This window comes from Lepidochelys kempii, chromosome 1 (assembly GCF_965140265.1).
Source record: "Lepidochelys kempii isolate rLepKem1 chromosome 1, rLepKem1.hap2, whole genome shotgun sequence".
Taxonomy (NCBI): Eukaryota; Metazoa; Chordata; order Testudines; family Cheloniidae; genus Lepidochelys; species Lepidochelys kempii.
The window spans coordinates 165,537,024-165,564,309 of record NC_133256.1 but is presented as its reverse complement, the minus strand read 5'-3'; the positions used below and the strand labels follow the sequence as shown (position 1 = coordinate 165,564,309).

Sequence of the window (27,286 nt, the reverse complement as noted above, 5' to 3'; positions counted from 1 at the left end):
ACTGTGCCATGCCTCCGTTACTCTGCCCATAATAGAGAATGGATTATTTTTCTACTGCTCCCAACCCGAGAGATTGTCCAAGAATAGATACTATAAAAATGTGAGTATGCTGTACAGCAAGTATTCCCTTCATAAGAATAACTGTTTCCACGAGAAATGGGGCATTTAGTAGACCATTCTACCAATACAATAAAGTTATTACAATTTAAAATAAAAAAGGCACTGCAACTGCAATCAGAAGGTCATCAGACCACCCAAAACGTCATATGAAAATGCTGCCATTCCTATACATTCTACCAGACTTTTAAAGATTCAGATTTGGAGACCTGTTTGCTCCAAATCTGAGTCTACAATTCAAAAGATACAAGGATTTTAAAAGGCCACCAGCCAAAGATACCCAGCCTGTGTCCTTAATAAGGTCAACCTAGATGCTGCCAGGAGAGAACATAAAAAGTGGCTGGCAGCAAATAATTTATTCATGTATTCAGGGGGATTGCCAGCATCTGTCTGCATGGTAAATAGAGTTTACAATTTAAAAAAAAAACAAAAACAAAAACCACACACACCAGAAGTCTTCTGGCTTATTTATCTGCCATCAAGTGTTCCTTGAAAAATAAGAGCATATTTTTTCTAATTATGCTGTTCCTGCAACTGGAACTGCTAGTCTACCTACCATCCAAGATAAAAATATAATTATATGAAGCTTTACTGAATCCACTAATAGATTAACACTTTCAAGGTTACTTTCAAGTCACTCCCGCTGGGCAGCCACATTGAAGCTCCACAGACATTTTGGGCCCAGCAGATCTTCAGCGTGGTATGGAGCTGGAGATCTTCTGCAGCACCTCATGGAAAGGGAGGAAAAAGGGCCACACAGGCTGACCCAGATTAGAATAGTGACAGCAGAGGAAGCAACAGGAAGATTTTCCTTGTCCTCCACTCCCTTCCTGAAGGCTCCCAGCCAAGTTTCTTTGGGTTTTAACATAGGCCATTAGCCGGACTTCTGTGGTACATAGCCCTTAGTTCCTGTGGGTATCACAAGCATCACTCCAAGTGCAAAGGCACACTTATTCAACCTGCCTTCTCCAACACACACACACACGACCCAAACACTTGCTCCATCCTGCAATGGCACTTTTCCACATCAAAAGAGTGTTCGGAAAAAATACATATAACGCATGCAGATCTCACCTTTTACTAATACTTTTGGAACTTTAGTGTGGCTGGCACAGAAGGCACTGTACAGCTTGAAACGGTCAGCATAGTAAAGAAAGGATCCACCCAAGGAAAACAACACTTTCTAGGATTATAAAAAAATAAATACATAAATAAATAAAAAAGGTGCATAAAACACATTAGTTTTCCTTTTGACAAAACTATTGAAATCAGACCACTTAGAAAGAATAAGATCTTCTGTGCCATGTTTTATGGCTATTACACGTGATTACAATGTTCCTGACCCTCTACACTAGGTTCTCATCCTGTCTAGGAACAGTCAGTAATAGAAACTGATCAGAAGATTAGGTGAGGGGGAATTCCTCAGCAGGTAGCCAGGGAAGAATAGGTCAGAGATTCTTGAATAAGAGACTTCTACCTGCTCTGTATAATCTACTGTAGAACGGATGGTTTCCTGTTTAAATTGGTGTTGATCTAGAATGTGTCGTATTGTATATATAATTTTATGTTAATTTTTTTTTCCATGGGCTTATTTGGAACGTAAATACTTCAATATGTTTAATGAGCAAAAAACTAATTTCTGTAATCTGTTTAGTTACTATACACCAACTATTAAATATGTATCTTTGAAAGTGATCAATATTATGTATATTGCAGTCTGTTCCCTCCACCCCCATCCTCAGACAGCTTTATTTTCAGAGCAGAGACTTGTCTTCTCCTCCCCGAATATTATTTGTATTACAGAAATGCTCAGAAGCCTAGCCAAGATCAGGGCCCAATTGTGCTGTACAAACACATAGTAAGGAAGTCCTGCCCCAATCTAAATAGACAAGTATTAGGTCCATTATACAACTAGGGAACCAGTGCAGAGAGACGTTATGTACCTTGCTTAAGGTCACCCAGGAAATATGTAGCAGAACTCAACTCTGATCTCCCAAGTCCCATTTATTTCATTATTCCCCCACAAAATCCTTCTTCTGGGGCCATATTTAGGCTTGGAAGGATTAGATTTTTAAACAGTAAATGATGAACGTGGCCTTTCATTGTATATACAAATCAATGAAAACACATTTCCATCTATGATAACTGAAATTTACAGATCAGCAAAGTCAGAAAAATGCTGCTTGAGAATTTGAGTGATGTAAAGCTAAAATTTTGAACATATAATATGGACAGTTTTTTTAATATCAAGATCTGTCATTAAATAATTATCTGACCCTCCATAATTTCCCCACAATTGTGGATGTTGAAATAAATTCAAAGTTTTTGGAAAAAACTAAAAGCTTAAAACCCATAATTCTGCACAATTGAAATTAGAAATAGAAGAAAAATTGAAAAAAAAATACTTAAAATAGATATTATCCATTAAGTTATAAAAAGTCAAATTCTGCCAACCCTAGCTATATTAGGTGTTTATAGAGTGTGCGGGATTAGTTATTTCCCCCCTTCGTCTGCAGAGTGTCAAGTGGGTGGAGGAATTATTCATCACTGCTAGATATGTTAATATTTTTTAATCATCATCTATTAAGTCTATGCCTATAATCTTGATTTCATATGCACCATTAAATTCTTATGCAGCAACATTTACAGGATTCATAATGCGTTTACTTCCATGGAGAAAGCAATGGTTACTTACTCCTGAAGTCTCATTTTATTATTAGGGAACCTGATCTGTTCAGCTACTTGAGTTACTCTTTTATAAAGGTAGATAACATAATATTGACAATTTATTCCTATCTCTGTCCAACGTAAAGAGAACAAATATGAGTCTCATGTGGTGGGGGGAAAAAACAAAACAAAAATATATAGGGCAGTCCTCTCCAAGAGGTTACACTTCTTTGTCACTTCACTTCCCCCATCAGTTCAATGCAGAAACCGATTACTGTGAGAATGTAGTTGTAGATGCTTCAGAAACAACATGCAGATGCTTCAGAAACAACATGCAGAGTCTACTACAGACCATTGCACCAATCAGGGAAACCATGGTTGATGGCATCACACCAGGCTTTGTGTAGAGCAGCTCAGATCTGGCTCAACCCTGCAAATACACAAGTCTCTGGGGCAGCTCTGCAGATGGTATCAGGTATGATCGGGATGTGCAACCCTTCACGTGTCAATGGAGGGTTTGATAGTACAGAGTGCTGGGCTATTTTTGTTCGTCTTGGAAACCTGGCCAAAGAGCATACAATGCTGCTTTTGAATATAATGATGGATGGAAGGCAGGCCAGATCTTTGTGTAAAAGTCACTATCTCACGAAGTCAAAACGCTTTATGCTCAGGATGTAGCGCTGACTATGCATATGGAATGACTAGTTGCTCCAAGTCTGCCTCGAAGAGGGTTCAGATCTCTGAGCTGTATGGCAATACGTGGAGTACACAGATTTGATAGATCCTGTAAATTTGTTTCAGTACAAAGACATTTTTGAGTCCATAAGCAAGACATGGACTGCAGGAGCCAAGACCTATTCATCAATGAAAGTCCAGTTTGCCCAGCACTACATTTCAGTATGCTTAGTTAAAGAACAAAATTATTTTCTAATGATTAACCATAGCAGTAGGTTGTATGCTCATTTTAAATTGGCAGTAGTCAATCAAGAACAAAACCAAAAAAAGAGAGACTTCTTCCACAAGCTCTTCAATTAATCCATGTTCCTGGAGGAGCAAACCCAGTGGGATTATTATTCACCAAGACATCTTGTCCTTTTATCAAGGTCAGTGCTGAAGTGAGCAAAAGGACCAGGAGGAGATGCATTGGGTTGTGTTCATTTCAACACTACATTAGTTACTTACTATAGATTGATCCAATTACAGTGGTGGTGGTATTCATTCATTTAGTAACCAACCCTTCCCCACAATGTCTTTTCCCGTTTATTTTTAATTCAGTTTGGGTTTCTTCCCTTTAATATTTCTACCTTCCCCTCAAAGTACTTGAAATTAAGATTCAAAAAACAGCATTACATTCAATAGTTTGCCATTCCTGCCTATATGTGCATTAAGAGCCTGCTGAGTACAGAATACAATTTACAGTTCAAAACCATTTCCCCAGTGGCTTCCCTGAACTGGCAATTTAGACTTGTCAGTATTAAGGTTTTATGCAATTATACTTCTGCCACTAGATTTTCCTCAGAGTTTGAAACATGAAATCTAACAAAGAGGTAAAAATCACATCTAACTCTGCATGCTTTTGCCGAGTGGCATTGATCTATGCAACATGAACTACAGCTACAGTAGGATATTCTGGTTTCAAGGAGTCATGGTGGTAGGTAACACAAGTTCATGTAAAAACCTTAAAATGTGTTCTTACGAAATAAGAGTCATGGTAGTCAAACTGGTTTGATACAAGGTTAAGAGGACTACTTCTGCAGTATGTTTTGCCAGTGTAAAAATATTGTACTGTAAGGGCTTTGCTACACTTGCGAGTTAGAGCACATTAAAGCAGCCCCGGGCGCCCTAACTCACGACCCGTCCACACTGGCAAGGCACGTAGAGCGCCCAGACTCTGCGGCTGGAGCGCGCCTGGTAATCCACCTCCACCAGAAGCATAACGCTTGGTGTGTCTCGGCTGAAACGCCCCAGCATCAGCATGAATGAGGTGTTGCATTACTGCACTCTGATCGGCCTCCAGAAATGTCCCATAATCCCCTTAAGTCAAGTGGCCACTCTTGTCATTGTTTGGAATCGCTGCAGGAATGTGGATATGCGCTTTCAAAGCTCTGTTTCTGGCAGCCGGCTGCTTATCTGCTGTGGGACAAAGCAACCATTAGTGTGGAATGTTGCTTGAGAGGCTGGGGAAGAGGGGGTCTGCTGCTGTCTGAACTTACAAGACAGCATGCTGACATGCTCTCAGACCCCAAAAACCCACTCTCCCCCCCCCACATACATACAACACACTCCCTGTCACACTCCAACCCCCGCTCCCCATTTGAAAAACATGTTGCAGCCACTTGCACGCTAGGATAGCTACCCCAAGGCACTGCTCTCTGTGGCCGTTGCAAGAGCTGCTAATGTGGCCACGCCAGTGTGCTTGAATCTGACAGTGTGAACACACTGCAGCACTTTCCCTGCTGCACTCTCTGAGGGCTGGTTTAACTCACAGTGCTCTACATCTGCAAGTGTAGACATGCCCTAAGTGTGCCATAAACCTTATTTAAGTTTGCTTTAGACACACAGCCAGACTTTAAATAAAATGTTTACCTTAAATTGGTCAACTTTTTCAAGCTTTTCCAGGTCTGGCACCAGCCTCACTCCATCTTCAAGAGTTTTCAGGAACTCCACCTGGAATGCTACCATTTCAGTCAAATTCCCAAAGAGAACATCGAGCTAATAAAAGAGAAAAGTTTAATATGCTTAAAAATCTCAGTTTAGTCGATTTTCCAGCCGGTCACAATTTACAGAACATTAGCACTTAGCTTTTCTTCAGCCTGGTCTACGCTAGAGGGTTAGGACAATGTAAGCTGCCTTGCCTCAACCTCTCGATGCCAATTTAGTAACACCACCTCCCCGAGCAGCGCAGAGTCACGGTTGAGTAATTAGGCTGACGCAGAGTCAGTGCAGACACTGCGTTGCTTATGTCCACTGTGACTGGCTTTCAGGAACCATGCTACAGTGCCCTATGCTGACAATACAAGCGCTCCTGGTGAGGACATGCACTGACGACATATGGAGCCAAGCATGTGCACACACAAGCGATTTAATAACTGCGGTGGCTGTATGCTGACAAGTTAGGTTGATATAGCCTTAAACTCCGACAGCCTAGTGTGGCGGTTATCAGAAGATCAGACAACACTGATCAGTATTTTTATAGTCAGTGTCAGTCCATTTAAAAATGTTCCTAAGCAAGTTTAATCCTCACAGGTCCTTCCACTCCGTCCTACATCAGACAATAAGAGTCAAACAAAAACAATCTGGCAGCACTATGGCAACAGTTCTCGTACCTCATCTTGAGTGAGGAAAGTTTCTTTTTGTAGAGGTTTCAGGTATCTTTCCATTAGACAGTTTAAGTCCTTAAAACAAACACAAAAATAAATAAAATACTCTTTAATATCATTTCCTCCAAGTATCTCTCTCACACTGCTACAGTGACAAAGATCCTCTCCTTAACACCATTGATGTAGTCTCTAGGTCTTTCATATGTCTTGTATAAGACAGGAGTATATTCTATTTTAGTGAAATTTAAGACATTAAAAAAAAAGTTGTGCAATTTTAGTTTTATAAGTAATCTAATCTAGATACGCGATTTCATCTGAAAATATTTCTCTGTATCCCAACCAAATAAAATTCATGCCACTGTTCAAAAAACTCTTTATTCAGTTGTTTCAGTTTTAAAATATCTAGTGTATTTTAGATGTTCCTATTAAAATTGAGGAGAAGCCCTACAGTAAAAGGTAACTTGCCACTAGTGTAGTCAATTAGGTTTTTTTTTTATTTGTGATACAAAAAATATTGCAGAGCTTTAACTTTACAGAAGTTCAACTCTGGAAGGAAAAAGGTAAAACGTAGACAAAACATAACTTACTTTGACATAGGTGCGTTCTGTTTCAAGCAGTTCACAAATAACCTTGCGCAGTTTATCAGCATCTGTAAGTTGTCTCATGATGGACAGCTGAGGCCCTGTAAATTCTTGAGGATGCAAACTCAAATCAGAAGGATTCATCTCATGTAGACTGCGACAAAATGCAGCAACTTGTTCTGTACTCTTTAAAAAGAGAAAACATTACGCCTAGTTGTTTTCAAGTAAGAGCTATTTGAACTCTAATTACGCTACTGTATACCCCACGTCCATATTGCTTGTTCTAATGTAACTTTAAGAAGTGTGCTGTGCTTCTGTATCGGAAGTTTTATCCTCCTGGGCTGGATGTTTCAGTCTGCCAAGTTCACCGTCCACAGCATACACAGTGCAAAGTGACCTTAAAGCAGCCAGAGATTTAAACTGGAAATTTCCCCTTTTGTAGAGGAATAGTTACCTCCTACAACACCTGTGTCCCTTATCATTGGGGCCTGGAGAGCCAAGGATGAGGGACCACACCTGGCTCTGGGCAGCTGCCATTCTCTACCAGTTGAGAATCAGGACCCCCCCCCCCCCAGTTATGAAGAACCCCAGATGCATTGTTTTTAGAAATTCAGAGTGACATATCACATAATGACCACAGCCTGTAAAATAAGTATATTTAGAAAGTGCCACAACTGTACAGCAAGGGAATTGCATCAGACCACTAACAAGTCCCTGGCCCAAAAAGTATGAGCAAGTACAAAACAGAAGTCTCAGATCACAGAACAGAGTGGCTAAAAATGATTTAAAGTGCCTTTTTGTAATTTGTTTTTGGTAGCACTCAGAACACACTAAGCACTGTGCAAACACTAATGGAGGGACAGTCCTTGTGCTAAAGAAGTTCAACTCTAAAAGAAAAAGGGAAGAACAGGGGACAAGGGGGGAGGAATAACAACATCCAAGTAGAACACAGATGTGGTGTTTGGTCATGTCCTGAGACTCTCTCGGACTTTATTTTTAATTGAACCCTTAAGAATGTCTAAAATTTAGATTTGAAAATACCGCCATGTCATGATGCTTAAGCGGACTTATATTGTAAGCTCTTTGGGACAGAGACCGTCTTTGCACTGGGTGTGTGAAGCATCTAGTACAGTGGGGTACTGCTCCATGACTGGGAGCGTTAAATGCTTCCGCAATACCAAAAAAACAACAACAAAACCTTCAAGTCATGCAATTAGCTGCCTAACCCTGTGATTTATTGATGTTACTTGTGTCCTTTTGTTTGTCATACGGATTGTATCTAATTAGACAAAAGTTCTTTGGGCATACACATCTTTACTATTTGTAGTTACTACATACAGCATTGGGGGTGGGGGGGAGGCTGAGCCTCTAAGCACTACCGCAAGACGAATAAATAATATAATGGTAATTTAGTTCTTCAAATATTCAAGTTAACGAGGGATCAGTTTAATATGTTGGAATAGACTGGGACAGTATGAGCCTCTGAGGCACTTGAAGAAACAGTCCTAGATTTAAAGATAAGAGGGCTACAAGCAGGGCATTCTCAGTGTGGCTGCCCCTCAGCTCGTAACTTGCAATTCAGATGCCAGGTTTATTGGCCTTTTTATTGAATGCCAGGTCCGATGCTGGAGGGTCTTCGAGTGTACCCTGGGGAAATGGTGGTTTGGAGGGGTCACTCCTGTTCCTCCCTCTCTATTCCATCTCCCTTCAGCTCTACAAAAGATGGAGTGATAATTGTCTTTATAAGATTATGTATGTAAGCCCCAAGCATTGTGCAAGGGGTATTTATTTAACTAAACCTCAAATAAAAATTAAGCATTGCGTAACTGTACCATTTTCATCACTGTAGGATTCATCCCCTCTCCTGTACAGTTCACAACTTTCCCTTCCCTTCCCCTCCACCTTCAGGAAAGTGCAGTTTTATTCAAAAAATAAAAAAAACACCTAAGTCATATCTGCTCATAGTGAATTTTTTATGCTTTTTACCTCCTGTAATCACTGCAGAGACAGGAGAGCGTGTCAGTCTATTATTCTTGAGCCTCAGACTTGTTTACAAAGTTCCACTCAGTTACACCTGTGCAGAGTGATGCCCAAGAGTTGCACAAATATCTTTATGGATATCTTTATTAGCCTCTTTACTCAAATATCCCCACCATCACTACCACTAGTGTAGAGTCACCGGCAGTTGTGCTGATGTAAGTGGCCCACCATTGTTTTAAACTGCTTTTGTCCAATTCTGTGCCTGCTGACAGTGTTAAAGGAGAACACAAACCAAATGCAGGAGTGTAATAAGTGTGGCCCATGGGAGAAAGAATGGCACAATGTCTTGTAAAGTGTGGTGATCATGGCAAGGATAATACGGATGCTGTTGTCATCTAGCCTGACTATTCTAGATCTATTGTTTTTTCATTTCACCTTGGTATAAGACAGCAGGTGGGTCCTAATCAGATTATTTTCACGGGAAAGAGGTGTTGGCACTGCCTTATATTTAGTTATAGCCTATAAAAATCCCAGTAAAAGGGGGGAAAAAAGTGTTTCTAAAACATTCTGACTTGTTCTAAATTATTCAGTTTAATTCTAAGAATGCAGCTTATATTTCCAGTTGATACGTTAAGATTTACTGACCTTAAAAAACCTGTCTTTTGTTTTAATTTATTTTGGTTAATTTCCAGTCACTGCATATAGAGGGTGAAATCTGGGAGACTAACTTCCTTAGGTCCTTTTGGGAAAAATCTCTGTCATTATCAAATTGCAGTACTAGCAGGTAGTCTGTGGTGTGTTGCTCCATTACCAACCAATAAACATGCTTTATAAAGAAAAGCTCATTTATATTGCTGAAGACATCATTTGAGGAACAAAAGGAAAAAAAAAAAAAGTCAATCCACACTGCATACAGTGGGCAAATCTAGAATGCTCCCTGGGTTGTAGGAATTTTTAGAAGTCTGAGGCAAGAAATCTGGGAAGAAGTTGATGTACATTGATTCTGAGGTTGTTCCAATCATATGGGACAGAATGAGGAAACAGGAGCAAGCCTGGGTGGAACATAACAAGGAAAGGGTTTAAGAGGAGATAACAGGGAAGGAGGCAGGGTGGAATCAGGAATCCATAGTGAGACAGACGGTCTGGTATATTAGGCAGTGTCTGCTCAAGTTTCCCCACTTTACTGTTCCTTAATCCAGAGTTGGAGGAAACTCGGGGGTCAGAGTAATTCAGTCTCTGTGCCCCTTCAATCTGCATTAAGGGTTCACTGAAAATGCATTCACAGTCTCTGTAGAGAACAACCAGGGAAGCCATTTAGGAGCAGGAGCCCTGCCCTCCAGGAGGTGAAGGGATAGCATCAACTCATTTAACATAGGCCAAACAACTGGAAGGTGGGAATGAATTTCAGCTACTACTGACCGAGGCCAGATATAGACTGGTGACCTAATGGTGAAAGGGCCCCTATCATTCTACTGACGTACAGCTATTACTTCCCTCTAATTCACCTCTATAAGTGGAGTGCCACAAAATCCAAAGGAGCATTATCTCCACTTGGTAAGGTCTTTTCTAGAACAATATAGTTGCTTCATCCACAGCTACTTTATGGCTGCCAGCACCCATCTAAGCATAAAACTGCTATGTATTAGATCAGTAATTACTTATTCAGTAATTATACAAAGGTGACATTTTCTTTAATACGCACATTTAAGTGATCAACAGTTTACAGCTGACTTACAGGAAATACAAATGGCTGAAGAAACTCTTTTGATTGGAGTTTGATTATTACAGCAATAACATTCATCTTGAGTAGTTGAGATCTAAACTTAGAGCAAGTAGGTATGGAACAGAGTAGCAATTTATCTGTTCTACCAGAATTATGAGAGTAGGACTAGTTTACCTCTAATTCAGTTCCTTTTGGGTAGTCTAATCTCTCTTTCTGACCCTGCAGTATTTTACTGCTGATTAAATATAGTTGTATAAATAACTCCATTATCTTGCACCAAAATCATGCTATCGATTGTGGGCTCTCTTGTTCCTCACACCATCTATGCTCACTAAGGATTTGATCCTGCCCCACTTGGGGCAGGATCAAGCCTGACAGCCCCTATTCAGCAAAGCACTTGGGGAGAAATCCTGGCCCCAGTGAAGTCTGTGGTAAAACTTTCAGCGACTTCACTGGGGCCAGGATTTCATTCTAGGACTTTATTGGAACTTAAGCTTATGCTGAAGTGCCTTGTTGAATCAGGGCTGTCGGGAACTGGCAGCTTGAGAAGTGGTGAAGCAGGCCTAAGTTTAGACCATTCTGGGTCACTGTATTTAATAAAGTAAGTTTCTCAGAGAGGAAGGCTGGTCCAGTGATTAGGGCACTATCCTAGGACCTGGGTGGCTGCTTTGCCATATGCTTCTTGGGTGACCTTGGGAAAGTCACATAGGGCTGGTTTTCACTTCAGGATTAGCTGGAGGTATTTCTCAAAGGTCACCCCAACCTGACTTATGGGCATGCCAAAAATCTCTACCTTGAATTAAGTGGTGCTTTAAACTTAAGGTAGCTGGCCCATCAGGGGGTGTGGATTGAAGCTACAGTGCTGCTGAAGCTCAAGCAAGTAATGCAGTGAGGGCTCTGCTACTGTTGCTAATCCAAACACACTATTACTCAAGTGTTATTTTGCAGTGTGACTATTCTCACTCTAGCTCACTCCAGAGGAGTTAATTCTCAGTAGATAGCTCAAGCTAACAGTGCAGTGAAGACTGTGATATACTGTGTTATATCAGCTGTGACTTTTGCATGCAGAGTATAGGAAATGTACAGCTACAAAAAGACAATTACATTTGTAACTGTTATTACAGTTCTAGAACTTGAGGTCTCAGTGGTTTTGAAGCTTTTATAAAGTAGAGTAATTTTGTTTTTTAAAAACCCCACACATTCTGCAACATTTTAACTACGGGTTATCATGCCTTTCATAGAAGTTGTTCACATTAAGTCATTAGAAAAGATGGACTACGTAAAGAACAGGGAGAGCCTTTAATATCATGAACTACTACATAGCAATTTTAAATGCTCATTTAAGTGACATGCTCATTGTAGATTAAATGCCTGACACTATTCTAGTGAGGGTGGTGTAACAATTCCTATGTTCCAAAAGACTGGCCAACAATAAGGCATGGATTTTTTCTTGTTTCCCCCCCTTCACATATAGAAGTTGACCAGTCATAAGCTTCAGTCATGTCAGGTGTCAGCTAGCAGCACTTCTACTTTGTGATTTGGATTCCTCACATCAAGTTATATTTTAAATCTGGTAAAAATACAAGTTATTTAAAATTGCAAGAGACACATTACAAATCTGAAGGCCATTGACATTCAGGAACTTGTTCACGTTTGCTCAAGGCACAAGCATCATATCATCTTTTTGCATGCACCTTTAGAAAGGAGTTCTCTGCCCATGTCTTTTATTTAAGTAAATAGTGACAGCCCGAAAGAAGCAAACTTTATAGTCAGCTAAAATAGTGTTAGTTATGATACAGTGCAGATTTTACTTAAACTTCATAAACACTTTATTCAAATGTTGCCATTATCCATTTGCCTAGAGATTTAAAGGGAAGAGAACAGAGTAATTTGGCAGGTAAACTAACACACCCTGAACTGGTCTCTCACTACCCCAGTGATGGGTAGGGAACAGATATGGAATTGGAAGGTAAAGGGAGCTAGCTGTTTAAGTCAAGGAAACTACTGCATCATATTTAGGGCTCAATCCTGCAAACCTGCACTCACAAAAGTGATCTCAAGTAGTGACTTTGATGGAATTACTGGTGCAAACAAGGGTTTGTGGGATAGGGCACTAGGTCTGTGCAGACCAATTAAACAAAAACCAGCCCCAGCCTGCAAAGAGCTCAGCAGGTGAGCTAATCTCACATCCTTCCTGGGAAGGAGCATTTCCTCAAAAGTTGAGCATGTTGAGATCATTGAAACAGTTGGTGTTTTGCCTGATTGTCCTCTAATTGAGAGAGGAGTACAGTTTCCCCTGCCAGTCCCTATTTTAAAAAACATAGGTATGAGTGTGTAGTCAAGTGTAATCTTTCAGGGCACTCAACACCTCTACCCAATAATGGACAAATTCAGTTAAAAAAAAAATTCTCCAAAATCCAAACAAAACTTCAAGCAAATCCCAGTGAGGCTTGGCCTCGATTGTTACGGAGACTGCATATTCTAAAAAACCCCTCTGCAGGCATAAGCATTACTGTTTACTTAGTATCACATTTCTAACCCTCTTAAAAATACTACAGCATGAGGTTAAGCAATTAGCCTAATGTAATCTGGATATACTGCACAACAGTAGATCTGCTCACCAAATGCAGCATGTGATAAAGAGAATCGCAGGCTCTCTCCATGCCTTTATTCCTGGGTTTACATTTAACTCTCCAAAAAGCTGACATCAATAGAAAGATATTGTTGTGAAAATTCTGTTACTCAGCACTTTCAGTAACCAATACACTAAAAAAAAAAAATCAAAACTTCTTTCCATATTTAGCGAATATGAAATTCTTTCCTGATATTCCATGCTGCTTACTTGACACACAAGCACAGAAGACATCCTCTCCTGTATTTTCATGAGAGGCCAGCTACTGCATTTCTGTAAGACTCTGCTCCTGTGTCATTTACTGTAGGTCTCGTTCTTTCAATAGATCAATGAGAATTTAATTCTCAGCTCTAACTAGTGAGGTCACTTTTGAAGACTCCCTTTCATGAAACGGTCATATGAGAACTCCTGCAAGAAACAGCTGAAACAAGCAAAGGGGGAAGCTGACACTGGAATATAAATGTCTATTGCCTGTGGATTAGTATCAGCTGATTGGCTACAACCTGTACTGCATAAGATTATTAAACATCAGGGCAGACTGCACACACCAATTAGACAACTTTAAAAAGCCAATTATTGGTAAAGCTTAAGTTGCTTTTTAAAAAGTCCCCATTTTAATCCTTTTACATCAACTTGTACATGTGTTGAGGGATTTGTATCCATAGATAATTTTGGTTTTCATTAACACTGCAAAAGAAGATTCATCTTCACAGAACACTTTTGGTAAATGAAATGCATACAGAGTCATTAGTGCATTGTACCTTAAGCACAACTGCAAGGTAATTAGTTTCAATTTCAAGAGACATCTTAAATTAGAAAAAAGGAAATGAACATCCAGTAGCATTTCAACTCATTAGTTTTTTTAAACATATCCACAAGTGGGGAATGTGGCAGATCACTAAACAAAGCGCTACTGACCTGATCACCACTGTAAATGACATCAAGTCCTGTGTCATGATGGCTACAATGTGCAAAATACTTAAGCTTTTGTTGCTGTGATATTGAGAACCTGCCTCTCACAGTTTTAACCTCCAGACCAAGTGTGTTAATTTTATGTAAATTAGCACACTAAGCAAATAAGCAGATAATTACAAAGGCTAGTTTTTGTTAAATAAAAGCTTACACTAGTGAGTCAGCTATATAGTATCCTGTTAAACTAGAGATGGATGACTGACAGAGATGTTGCTTGGAACTGGTTTAAAGTTTTATACAAATCTTGGATTAGAAATTGAGGCTAAATCTACACTACAGACCTCACAGCGGTAGCTGTGCCGCCGTAATGTTGCCTGTGTAGCTGCTCTATGCCAACAGGAGAGAGCTCTCCCTCCGGCATAAGGAGACAATCCCCAGCAAGTGGCGGTAGCCACATCAGCAGGAGAGCGGCCACCGACTAGCGCTGTCCACACCAACACTTTTGTCAGTGAAACTTAGGTCACTTGGGGGAGTTTTTTCCACATCCCTGACTGGAAAAAAAAAAGGTTTGTTGACAAAAAGTGCTCATGTAGACAGTCTATAAATGTGCACAACTCATTGAAATTCAAAGGAGTTTGGCTTAGAGGGGCTTTGGCCTTTCTCTAGTGCAAGTTTTGTTTTGTGGTTTTTTTTTTTTAAACTAAAAAATGATAAGCATAGGAGTTTACATCTTTACAATTGGGGGAATATTGAGTTGACTAAAAGTCAGCTGTACATGGTCTACCTTAACTTTTAAAAGAAAGAAGAAACATTAGAATCTCAAAAAAAACCCCTAGATGTTAAAAACACCAGATCTATCAGTCAACTCTCATAGTAGCCACGCTCATATAGCATCTCCATTGACCACTGCCTTCAAACTCTTTTCCCCACTTCCTCCAGGTGCATTTCACTGTGTACAGACAGCCAGTGCAAGTTAAGACTGATGACATAAGCATGATTCATAATCTCAGTAGGGTTGGAAGGAGGTGGCAATACCATGGAGAAGGCATCTTTTTTGCCTTACCCTGCAAATGACTTCCAGGGGATTTTAGGAGGACAACGTGTGCTGAGGGTACCTTCAGAGGAGATTAACAGACACTACCGTCAGATAATTAAATGCCCAGTGATACAGAAGATATTTTAAAGTGAAGCAAAACTATAAAAGGAATTAGGAACAAAAGTCAGAGCCCCCCTTTCCAGTGCTGCTTCTTCAGAAGCTGCACATTTACTAGCATTCTCTCTGGCTTTAACAGAACTATTTTTAAGTTTTGTTGAAATTCAAGAGCACAGGAGAATTAAAGAATACAGAGTTCTATGTATAAACAGAGAAAGCAGAGTTATCAAGTTAAAAGATATATTTGGTTGTCACTGGAAGAATATTCTGTATTGAAACACACACACACACCCCTCCCCTCCCCACCCCTCCCTTCCTGCCCCCCCCCTTTTTTTAAAGGGTCTTGAATCAAAAGTTTAAGGGGAAAAAAACCAAAGACACCGAACTCAAAATTTCTCCCCCATGCATCACATAAGTTATGTATAGTAAAAGGCTCCTTCAAAGATACACATTTCCAAATATTAGAAAATGCAAACCAGGTGATAATGTTTCATTTACACAAAATTAAATTTCCACTGCATTAGAAGTGTGGACTCATTAAGTTTACAGGTTAGTTACAGTTTTTACTCTCTTATCATAAGTGTAATAACTACTAAAACACAGTTCCTTAGCACAGCCAAAGCACAGGGCTGATCATAGAATTCATATACCTTGCTTTAGGCAGCTGATGGTTCATGTAAGCAAAGTGTGAAATGGAACATCGCAGCCTCTTACATAGCTCATACATAAAACATTTAAAAGCGACAGAAAATCCAACCACAGCAAGAGTATCCATAGCCAAGTTAGCAATAGATACTGTTAATACTTGGACTGTTTTTCTGCAAAGAAACATTCATTTCAGACCTCATTACAAATCATGCAGGTATCCACACTTAAACAGAAAAAAAAAAAAAAACCACACACTAGTACTTCCCCCACTTTTGAAAAATATAATTTTATACTTACTATAAAATGATTCCCTAGGAAAATCTAGAGACGCAGTTTAAGATAATCTTCTTCTTTACATACAAGTTCTCTGTATGTTTCATGCATGGGAATGCTTTCTCCTGTCTATCAAAGGAAAGGCTACAAGCTAGTATGACATAAGGGATCAGGAAACAAGAGGCCAGGGACTTTTTCCGTCCTTTCAGCTATGATAATCTAATAGTGGTATTTGAGGATTGGTTTATGACTCACCAAGACACATTTTCAGCTAAAACAAAATGATGGGAAACCACACACACACAGGCGCGCGAGGGTGGAGGGGGGTGGAGGAGACACAGAGAATCAATGAGATCAGTCCTACATAGTCTATACTCACTGCTCAGTGAATTCCATGAAGCTGGGGTTACTAACACAGCATCAATTATGCAGCAAGTGCTTAAAATATAACAAACAGCCAGCCCTTTTAAAGTAATCTTACCATACGTACTTGATTCAGCTTCAGAGAACACTAATCTCCACAGATCATTTTGTGCAGTATTCACTATTACCACAGCTAGAACAAACTACCAAACTATGCCAGAACTCATCCCTTAATAGACAGCAATTAGCAATCTATTTGTGCAGCCTGTTAACTATAATTGGAGATTTCAGAGTAGCAGCCCTGTTAGTCTGTATTCACAAAAAGAAAAGGAGTACTTGTGGCACCTTAGAGACTAACCAATTTAATTTGAGCATAAGCTTTCGTGAGCTACAGCTCACTTCATCTGGAGAGTTCTGCTTTAATCAAAGGTAGATTGGCTGTAATTAGTTTTGCATTTAAGCTGCTAACATGTAAACTATACTATTGATTTAAGGCAATAATATAATTTTGGTGCTTCACACCTTGGAAATTACTTAAGAGGACAGGAGAGGAAAATGTGATAAATCAATCTGGAAATACATTCAGCTCACCTGCCCAAGGGGAGGAAGTGACAGAGTAGCTATATTTTAATATGTGAAAGCATTATCACACACCACAGAAGATCAGAACCAGGTCTACACTTTACCCCCCATGGATCCAGAACACAGCTCTTACTCCACAAGTGTTGATGTGCTATAGTAATCCAGGCTATAATTTGTTACACTCTGTATCACTTGTAAACACCTTAAAAGTAAGATCAACATTTTCTTAAGGAAGATGCTCTAATCATGCACAGCTGTGAAGTCAGCATGTCAGCTGTGACTCTACTGCACTTTAGGTCTTTGTAATGTGAAAATGAAAATCTCTCACCTTGCTCATCCCATCCGTCTCATCAGAGGACTCCAAATCAGGCACTTCTGCTTCTTCTGGAGCTGCCTCAGCACAGGTGTCTTGTTCACTGCAAAGCATGTGCCCTGTCAAAATTGACATGTATGTGGAAACAAAATAGTAGGTTACACAAAATTTGAAAAGTTTAGAGCAGTGAATAATGAGTTTTCATGAACAATCAGGTTCTCATCCTGCAATGAGCTTGGCAGGCATCTGTACCAGTGGTTCCTTGGATGCCCAGGGGCCTACCAGCATTCAGCTCACTGCAGGAGCAGGGCCTAACAGGGATTTGAGCACAAAGGTTTCATGGCCACATATGAAATTTGATTAAACGATAAACACTAATCACATAATGTTATGGGCCTGATTGAAGTTAGAGGCCACAAAAATTGATGCACAGTTAAAGCCAAGCTCTATGTTGAGATTAGGTTTTATAAAGCTCCAACCCTACAAAGGCCTGTGCTTAACTTTATACTTGAGCAATTCCGCTGAGCTCATTGTAACTACTTGTGTGTAAAGTTGAGTAAGTCTTGCAGGATCAAGGCCTTAATTAATATTTCCTCCACACAGCCTTACATTGGAAGATTTTAATAAATTACAATTTATAGTTTTACATTAAGTTTCTCTTTTAATGTTAGAATCAAAAATACTTTTTACAGGGATTTTTTTAAGTTTTGCTATTAATTGACAATTGCAGCTTTCTGTATGAAATATACTAAAGTAACTGCATTAATCTGTATCTTGGCAGTCTTAGAACTACTTTTTTGATACAACAGCCCATAAAGATTCCTTTACAGGTACTGCCCAAGACCCTGAACACTTAAGCACATGCGTAGTCCCACTGAAGGACTACTTCATGTACTTAAAGCAATGTGTGCAGGAGCAGGGCCTTTGACTCATGTAGCTGTGAGTAGAAATTTAAGTAAACTTGTCTTATGCCTCTTGGAAAGCCAAATTTTACGTAAGTTAGCTTTCTAGCTATCTAACAGGGGAATGAACAGTTACGGTGTTCTAACTGGAGGGGAGAATGGAGGTCTATCAGAAGTTTCCTCCTTAAGAAAATTATTCATATATGGCATTCATGGATCTCACATAAATCTAAAGGTAACTCATTTGCTTTTCAGAAGCACCATTATGAGCCTGGGATAAAAACTATCCCTAACAGAAATAATTTAACAGTATTCAGCGAGGGAATGAACAGCACCAGAGACAGGAAAATCTTCCCTAATCCCAAGTTAATTTGAGTGCTGCTGCACTGGAATTTTGTGCCAAACTAAACAGGCAGTCCAGAGAAGCTGAGTATTTGTGTCTAGATTTTAACTTTTTTCCCATTAACTCATAACTACAAGTTCATTCAAGGTTGTCACAATCCTGCAAATCAGATTAACATGGACAGACCCGTGTTGCTTGCACGAAGCCCCATTTAACATCAGCAGTGCGCCACACAGATGCAAGAATCCACCTGCATGAATTGGGGCTACTATTTATATATAGTCTGGATTGTTCTTTATAGCATATGGGTTTTTACATTATATAAGTTACCTAAAGAATAATCTATCAATAAGCAATGAAACAACAACAAAGAATATCAACGGGAAAAAAAAACATTGTGAATATCCCATGTTACCTTTTGTGTGTGTGTGTGGCATTAGTAATCCACTTTTAACTTTTCAGCAGTCCAACAAAAAATTATGCTCTAGTTATATGCAACATGCTGGAAAAACCTATTATCTATTTCTTTGATCCCAAAGGGGATATGAGCAGCTCTCTTAAATTAGTAGGTATTTTCTGTAAAATGTTTCTATTTATGTAGGTCACAGTTTTCTTCTGTATAAAAGTTAAAATTTTGGTAATGTTTTCAGCCTAGACCAATATTGGCACTACTGTAGCTGTGATGTTGTAAATAAGAAAACAGAAAGCACACACTGATTACAAAACAGATTTATGCTGTGGATATTTCACAGCTGTATTCAGTGGGGGTTTGAGTGATAAGTTTATGGGTGACTGTTCGGGTGTTCTGATTCAGAGTGAATGGCAAGCCATTGTAGTGATTAGTGTGCTCAAAATCGCCCCATCAAGTCTATTTCTTTGTTCTGTGGGTGCACTGAAGTGGAATTCATTATGCTATCTGGAAATAGAGATGTATTTTAAGAAATTTACTAGACATATCAGAAAATTCAATTCTGAAGTTCACAGAAAGTTAAAAGTTAGTGCAGTTGCTACTATGAGTGTTTTGCTAAAAATTAAAGTTGGGCCAAGAAGGCATGTTAGGGCAGGCTTTCTAGTTCTCATTTGAAGACAATTCATACTTGACTTTGGGCCTGGGTTCAAGAGTGCCAAAATCTCATCAAAGCTTCTGTCAAGCTTTTAGTCACAACCGGCAAAAATTCTGCAAGATCTTGCAAGATTTTCACCATCCTGAGTTATACCTGAACCAAATTCAGAAAACATGACCCTCCTGGTTTGGCTCCAACTTGCACCAACCTGTAGAAACCAGTACGGAACTGAGTGACCTTTGAATTAAAATGTTCAAAAATAGCAGAGAGGAGGTCCATATGGGAGATTCCCATGGAGGCCTATCTCCACTGTGCTGAAAAATCTAAGATCTACATCTTGACAAGGTCTGGCTTTAATGGGTTAAGATAGATGATAATGAAATGCATTTGTGGAAGTGTTTGGTTTCTAAGAAATTAAATCTCTGCTGAGCGTCTCATTTCTACAGCTTAGTCCAATAACTTTTATTACTTCCCAACTCCTTTACTAATATCTAACAAAACTTTTAAATCCCCTAAAATATCCATTTTAAAAAAAGGGAAATGTGTAGAATATAATGAGTTTGGCTTGAGCAGCCTGTTTGTCCACTATGATTAATTATCCATTAGAAGCAGTGCGAAATGCAGCCCACAGTTATTTCTCACCATAAGCCAACGAACAGCATGCCTTTTATAGATATCAGTGCTTCTTTTCCTGTTACTAGTAAGACACCTCTTTAATCTACTTCCTGCAGTATAAACACTCCTACCCAATACAGACAGCAACCATTTACTTACATCTTAATGAACAGTCACACAATGCATGTGCATAGAGTATTTCAAAAGTCTTAGGCTGCCAAACTCAGTATCTGCTGTCATAGGGTTATCTGCTGGTAGTTATACATTGCCACTGAACTCAGTATTGTTGAATGTTCTTATAATAGTTATTTAAATACATTGCAGTTACTGTCCCCTTACTGTTGGTTCACTACATTGTTTTTTTCATGTCCTGTAAATCTTTATTTAGCTATTCATGGAGCTCTATAAGGACAATGTACTAAGTTCTCTTTTGCTATAACTGGAGACAGGCTAGGCATATACAACTTGTTAATGAAAACAGCACAGTGGCTTCACTTTTTATGAAGGAATTAGTAAGACAAATCCAGAAAGCAGCAAAGGGGCAGCAAGGTAGTTAAGCACGAGTAATCCCATTGAGATCAACAGGACTGCTCTGATGCTTAAAAGTTGGGCTTAAATATCTTGCCAAAGCAGGGTAACAATGACCACAAAAATAGCTGTCCTTTTTAGGACTGTTTATGAGAGATTTCGCTCTGTTGTTTGTTTTACCCAATGCAAAAGAAGAGTTTGGTTTTAAAAAAATTAAATTAAAGGGAAACTGTCAAGGTCCAGGTCCAGCACAGAATTCTCATACCTACAGTAGAACCTCAAAGATATGAACACTAGAGTTACGGACTGACTGGTCAACTGGACATCCTCTGGAACCGGAAGCTATCAGGCAGCAGCAGAGACCCAAAAAAAAAAAAAGGGGGGGGGGTGGTGGAACAAATATTTTACTCCCTTGGGGCTTTAGCCAGATTGGGGGTTAGGGCTGAAGTCAAAGAGTGAGGGGGGGTCGGGGCTCCGGGCAGGGGGTGGAAGTCAGGGCTTCTTACCCTTGGGAACACTGGGGGTCAGAGCTTTGGCCCTGCGGTAGGTGCCAGAGGCTCGGGGCTTTAACTATGAGGGGAGTGCTGGTTTCAGCCCCAGCACTCCCACCATACACAAAGCCCCGAGCCCTGGCGTACCTCCCACCCCGGCTGAAACCAGGATTGGAGCCGTGGACAGCCCTGAGCCCCAGTGCCCCCACAGGGCAGAAGCCAGGAATGGAGCTGCGGGGCTGAAGATCTAAAGCCTGAGCCCTGGTGCTCACAAGGGTCAGAAGCCCTGACCCTGCCCAGAGCCCCAACCCTCCCCTCTCCTCCCCCCACCCCCGTGGCAGAAGTCCATAATGTTCAGAGTTATGGAGAACCTCCATTCCTGAGGTGTCGGTAACTCTGAGGTTCTACTGTAATGCTAGCTAATAAGCATGGAGCCAGAAGGGGGAATGATAACACAACTTGCACACTCAGATTATATGTATATCCATAATAAAGCTGTTGAGATTTTACAGAAAAAAATGGTAATTTTTAAGTGGGTCCCTGAGCTTTACAATCTAAAAACTGAAGTGTTAACAATGCTGCTTTCTAACTGGTTAAAGAGCAGTACAATTGGATACAAGAACGGTTTCGGAAGACCGAGGAACAAAAATTCTAAACACAGCTGGCAGAAACAGACCAAATCACCAGAAACTTCCTCTGACATTTTATGTTCACAATGTTGAACATAATAAGGGTTGTAACAGCAATAGTGTTCTGTTCCTCTGGCTCTTCATTTCTTTACCTCGTCACTGCCTAATGGGCAAAATCTTCAGATCATCATCCAGTAAGTCCTACTGAAACTTTAAGACCATGTAAGGATATGTAAAGAACCAGTAAGGATATGTTAAACATCCAACATGACACCTCAAATTAGAAGTCTGCCTCACAAAAAGAACCCAGACAAAACTAAGGTCACTGTTACTCTTAACTTGCTCTGAAATCCAAATTTACTTGGACTGGGGGAATCCGCAAAAGAGGAAGACAGAAAAAAAATGGAGATTCTTATCATGCAGTGAACAGTTTGTTTTTACAACATATGAATCTTTCAGATCCTAGGGTAACTGTGGCTCTGGTTTCCCTGCTTGCAGAGTGACAAATCATAGACTGGTCAGGAACACTTAACTGTTTCATAATTGGAGAATCAATGTATTCATTCAGAATAGTGATATACCTGTTTTACCCCCTACACCACATTAAGTGATTTGTAAGGCTCTTGGTTGTCCCTGTATTTTGCATGGTGTGTCCTATGTCTTCTGATGCTAAAATCTCATTCAAAACAAGAATATTTAGAGCCTCGCCCCCAAAATCTAGTACGTGAAGAAGTAGCTCACATATCTCCACATGGAGGCCATATGGTTTCACTATGCAGAAGAGAAGTAGGGAATGCCTCAAGAAATTATGGATAAAAAATAACCTTTAGGGCATCCTACTAACCTAGTGGCAATGCTCTCTGCTGAGCTTTAGGACACCTACCCTTGGATTTCTAGTCATAGAATCATAGAATATCAGGGTTGGAAGGGACCCCAGAAGGTCATCTAGTCCAACCCCCTGCTCAAAGCAGGACCAATTCCCAGTTAAATCATCCCAGCCAGGGCTTTGTCAAGCCTGACCTTAAAAACCTCTAAGGAAGGAGATTCTACCACCTCCCTAGGTAACGCATTCCAGTGTTTCACCACCCTCTTAGTGAAAAAGTTTTTCCTAATATCCAATCTAAACCTCCCCCACTGCAACTTGAGACCATTACTCCTCGTTCTGTCATCTGCTACCATTGAGAACAGTCTAGAGCCATCCTCTTTGGAACCCCCTTTCAGGTAGTTGAAAGCAGCTATCAAATCCCCCCTCATTCTTCTCTTCTGCAGACTAAACAATCCCAGCTCCCTCAGCCTCTCCTCATAACTCATGTGTTCCAGTCCCCTAATCATTTTTGTTGCCCTTCGCTGGACTCTCTCCAATTTATCCACATCCTTCTTGAAGTGTGGGGCCCAAAACTGGACACAGTACTCCAGATGAGGCCTCACCAATGTCGAATAGAGGGGAACGATCACGTCCCTCGATCTGCTCGCTATGCCCCTACTTATACATCCCAAAATGCCATTGGCCTTCTTGGCAACAAGGGCACACTGCTGACTCATATCCAGCTTCTCGTCCACTGTCACCCCTAGGTCCTTTTCCGCAGAACTGCTGCCTAGCCATTCGGTCCCTAGTCTGTAGCTGTGCATTGGGTTCTTCCGTCCTAAGTGCAGGACCCTGCACTTATCCTTATTGAACCTCATCAGATTCCTTTTGGCCCAATCTTCCAATTGGTCTAGGTCCTTCTGTATCCTATCCCTCCCCTCCAGCGTATCTACCACTCCTCCCAGTTTAGTATCATCCGCAAATTTGCTGAGAGTGCAATCCACACCATCCTCCAGATCATTTATGAAGATATTGAATAAAACCGGCCCCAGGACCGACCCTTGGGGCACTCCACTTGATACCGGCTGCCAACTAGACATGGAGCCATTGATCACTACCCGTTGAGCCCGACAATCTAGCCAGCTTTCTACCCACCTTATAGTGCATTCATCCAGCCCATACTTCCTTAACTTGCTGACAAGAATACTATGGGAGACCGTGTCAAAAGCTTTGCTAAAGTCAAGACACAATACATCCACTGCTTTCCCTTCATCCACAGAACCAGTAATCTCATCGTAAAAGGCGATTAGATTAGTCAGGCATGACCTTCCCTTGGTGAATCCATGCTGGCTGTTCCTGATCACTTTCCTCTCATGCAAGTGCTTCAGGATTGATTCTTTGAGGACCTGCTCCATGATTTTTCCAGGGACTGAGGTGAGGCTGACTGGCCTGTAGTTCCCAGGATCTTCCTTCTTCCCTTTTTTAAAGATTGGCACTACATTAGCCTTTTTCCAGTCATCCGCGACTTCCCCCGTTCGCCACGAGTTTTCAAAGATAATGGCCAGTGGCTCTGCAATCACAGCCGCCAATTCCTTCAGCACTCTCGGATGCAACTCGTCCGGCCCCATGGACTTGTGCACGTCCAGCTTTTCTAAATAGTCCCTAACCGCCTCTATCTCCACGGAGGGCTGGCCATCTCTTCCGCATTTTGTGATGCCCAGCGCAGCAGTCTGGGAGCTGACCTTGTTAGTGAAAACAGAGGCAAAAAAAGCATTGAGTACATTAGCTTTTTCCACATCCTCTGTCACTAGGTTGCCTCCCTCATTCAGTAAGGGGCCCACACATTCCTTGGCTTTTTTCTTGTTGCCAACATACCTGAAGAAACCCTTCTTGTTACTCTTGACATCTCTGGCTAGCTGCAGCTCCAGGTGCGATTTGGCCCTCCTGATAACATTCCTACATGCCCGAGCAATATTTTTATACTCTTCCCTGGTCATATGTCCAACCTTCCACTTCTTGTAAGCTTCTTTTTTATGTTTAAGATCCGCTAGGATTTCACCATTAAGCCAAGCTGGTCGCCCACCATATTTACTATTCTTTCGACTCATCGGGATGGTTTGTCCCTGTAACCTCAACAGGGATTCCTTGAAATACAGCCAGCTCTCCTGGACTCCTTTCCCCTTCAAGTTAGTCCCCCAGGGGATCCTGGCCATCCGTTCCCTGAGGGAGTCGAAGTCTGCTTTCCTGAAGTCCAGGGTCCGTATCCTGCTGCTTACCTTTCTTCCCTGCGTCAGGATCCTGAACTCAACCAACTCATGGTCACTGCCTCCCAGATTCCCATCCACTTTTGCTTCCCCCACTAATTCTACCCGGTTTGTGAGCAGCAGGTCAAGAAAAGCGCCCCCCCTAGTTGGCTCCTCTAGCACTTGCGCCAGGAAATTGTCCCCTACGCTTTCCAAAAACTTCCTGGATTGTCTATGCACCGCTGTATTGCTCTCCCAGCAGATATCAGGAAAATTAAAGTCACCCATGAGAATCAGGGCATGCGATCTAGTAGCTTCCGTGAGCTGCCGGAAGAAAGCCTCATCCACCTCATCCCACTGGTCCGGTGGTCTATAGCAGACTCCCACCACTACATCACTCTTGTTGCACACACTTCTAAACTTAATCCAGAGACACTCAGGTTTTTCTGCAGTTTCGTACCGGAGCTCTGAGCAGTCATATTGCTCCCTTACATACAGGGCTACTCCCCCACCTTTTCTGCCCTGCCTGTCCTTCCTGAACAGTTTATAACCATCCATGACAGTACTCCAGTCATGTGAGTTATCCCACCAAGTCTCTGTTATTCCGATCACGTCATAGTTCCTTGACATCACCAGGACCTCCTGCTTGTTTCCAAGGCTTTGTGCATTTGTATATAAGCACTTGAGATAACCTGTTGATCGCCCCTCATTGCCAGTATGAGGCAGGAGCCCTCCCCTCACAGACATTCCTGCCTGTGCTTCCTCCCGGTATCCCGCTTTCCCACTTACCTCAGGGCTTTGGTCTCCTTCCCCCGGTGAACCTAGTTTAAAGCCCTCCTCACTAGGTTAGCCAGCCTGCTGGCAAAGATGCTCTTCCCTCTCTTCGTAAGATGGAGCCCGTCTCTGCCCAGCACTCCTCCTTCATGGAACACCATCCCATGGTCAAAGAAACCAAAGCCTTCTCTCCGACACCACCTGCGTAGCCATTCGTTGACTTCCACGATTCGACGCTCCCTACCTAGGCCTTTTCCTTCCACGGGGAGGATGGACGAGAACACCACTTGCGCCTCCAACTCCTTTATCTTTCTTCCTAGAGCCACATAGTCCGCAGTGATCCGCTCAAGGTCATTCTTGGCAGTATCATTGGTGCCCACGTGGAGAAGCAGGAAGGGGTAGCGATCCGAGGGCTTGATGAGTCCCCATTCTCTCACTCCCTGGACTGGATGAAGTTGGGTGTTGCAGAGGCAAGACACTATTCTCGGGGAAGGGAGAGGGCCTTGACTGGTCATTTTAGCTAATTACAGGGAAAATGTTGAGAGTCTCCAGAGGGAGTCCTAGCATGCAAGTGCTTCTTAAACAAAATTATAATGGCTGTGCTGTGCGAATAGAAGATTAAAACCTGGGAGAAAATTAAAAGGTGAGAGGAGGAAATCTTTGTGGTTCTGTAACAGGCACATAGAACCCCTCAGGGGAAAACATGTACCTCTTCTTCATCTTGCTATACATCAAAATCTTAGTAGTCATCCTAATTAATCACAAAAGAAACAAGAGTAGCTAAGAGCCAGTGTGTTCAATGGGGTTTAAATTGCTGGAATTTTGGTTTGGTTTTCTATTAACCCCCCACTCCCAAACATACACCAATTAAAAAATATCCAAGATCAAAATTCTTAAAGGCTTCCTAAAAGGATCAGAATCTAAAATATGGACCCAATAAACAGAATTATCTACCAAAGCACCTTTGGTAAAAGTTCCATCCCACACTCTCTGCGTGACATGCAGAAAATGGCTCCAGTGAAGAATAGCATCTAAAGCCACATAAACATAATGGTCCAGCCAGATCCTGAGCCCAATTAAACTCCAATGTTAGGTGGATTTTCTTTTAGCTCAGTACAGAAATATAAGTGTACATACTATAAATAAAGCATGTGATAGAAACCACTGAGCTGATTTATCCAGCCAGCCAAGCCGGCAATAATCAGCTCGGATACAAATAAATAGGTCAATGGGTATTTCACACTTGATTGCTTAGGACAAGAAGTCACAGAGCTGAAACCAAAAATCTGAGACACAGCTACAATCCCAGATATAATAATAAAATGTACCTCTATTTAACTTACATTTCAATCCAATTTCAGATAGTAAAAACCAAATAATGCACAGGGGCTAGAAGAGCTTTGGAAAAACATTTTATACTTTCTTCCACTGATGTCTAAAGAGATGGAAAGTGTTGAAGGAGATCTAAATGCTTGCCTCCAAGCCTCAACCTTTGAAGAAGGTCCCAAACCCTATTCCCACTTTAATGTAAAATCCTCCTAATTAGAATGTGTGTGTTGTTCAGTTTTAAACATTTTTAATGCCATGCTTTAGATGCATATGGCAATTGCAAGCACTTGAACAAGGTA

General features: G+C 41.0%; 1 protein-coding gene across 12 annotated transcripts in view; it reads right to left on the bottom strand.

Annotated features, from left to right (window-relative positions):
* Positions 1 to 27,286, bottom strand: part of TIAM1 (TIAM Rac1 associated GEF 1) — a 264,451-nt gene that overhangs the window by 14,055 nt on the left and 223,110 nt on the right. For 11 of the 12 annotated variants that reach the window (XR_012161161.1, XM_073362431.1, XM_073362486.1 and 8 more), the window contains 5 exons: positions 17,280 to 17,383; positions 6,692 to 6,871; positions 6,111 to 6,179; positions 5,371 to 5,496; positions 1,192 to 1,300 (listed from right to left, as the gene is read on the bottom strand). Coding sequence is in view for 11 of the 12 variants with exons in the window: in XM_073362431.1 (XP_073218532.1) it covers positions 1,192 to 1,300; positions 5,371 to 5,496; positions 6,111 to 6,179; positions 6,692 to 6,871; positions 17,280 to 17,383 (588 nt within the window). In the remaining variant the exon portion in view is untranslated. Of the gene's footprint in view, positions 1 to 1,191; positions 1,301 to 5,370; positions 5,497 to 6,110; positions 6,180 to 6,691; positions 6,872 to 16,030; positions 16,136 to 17,279; positions 17,384 to 27,286 lie in introns of those variants that run through there. The other variant, XM_073362517.1, reaches the window with a different exon arrangement.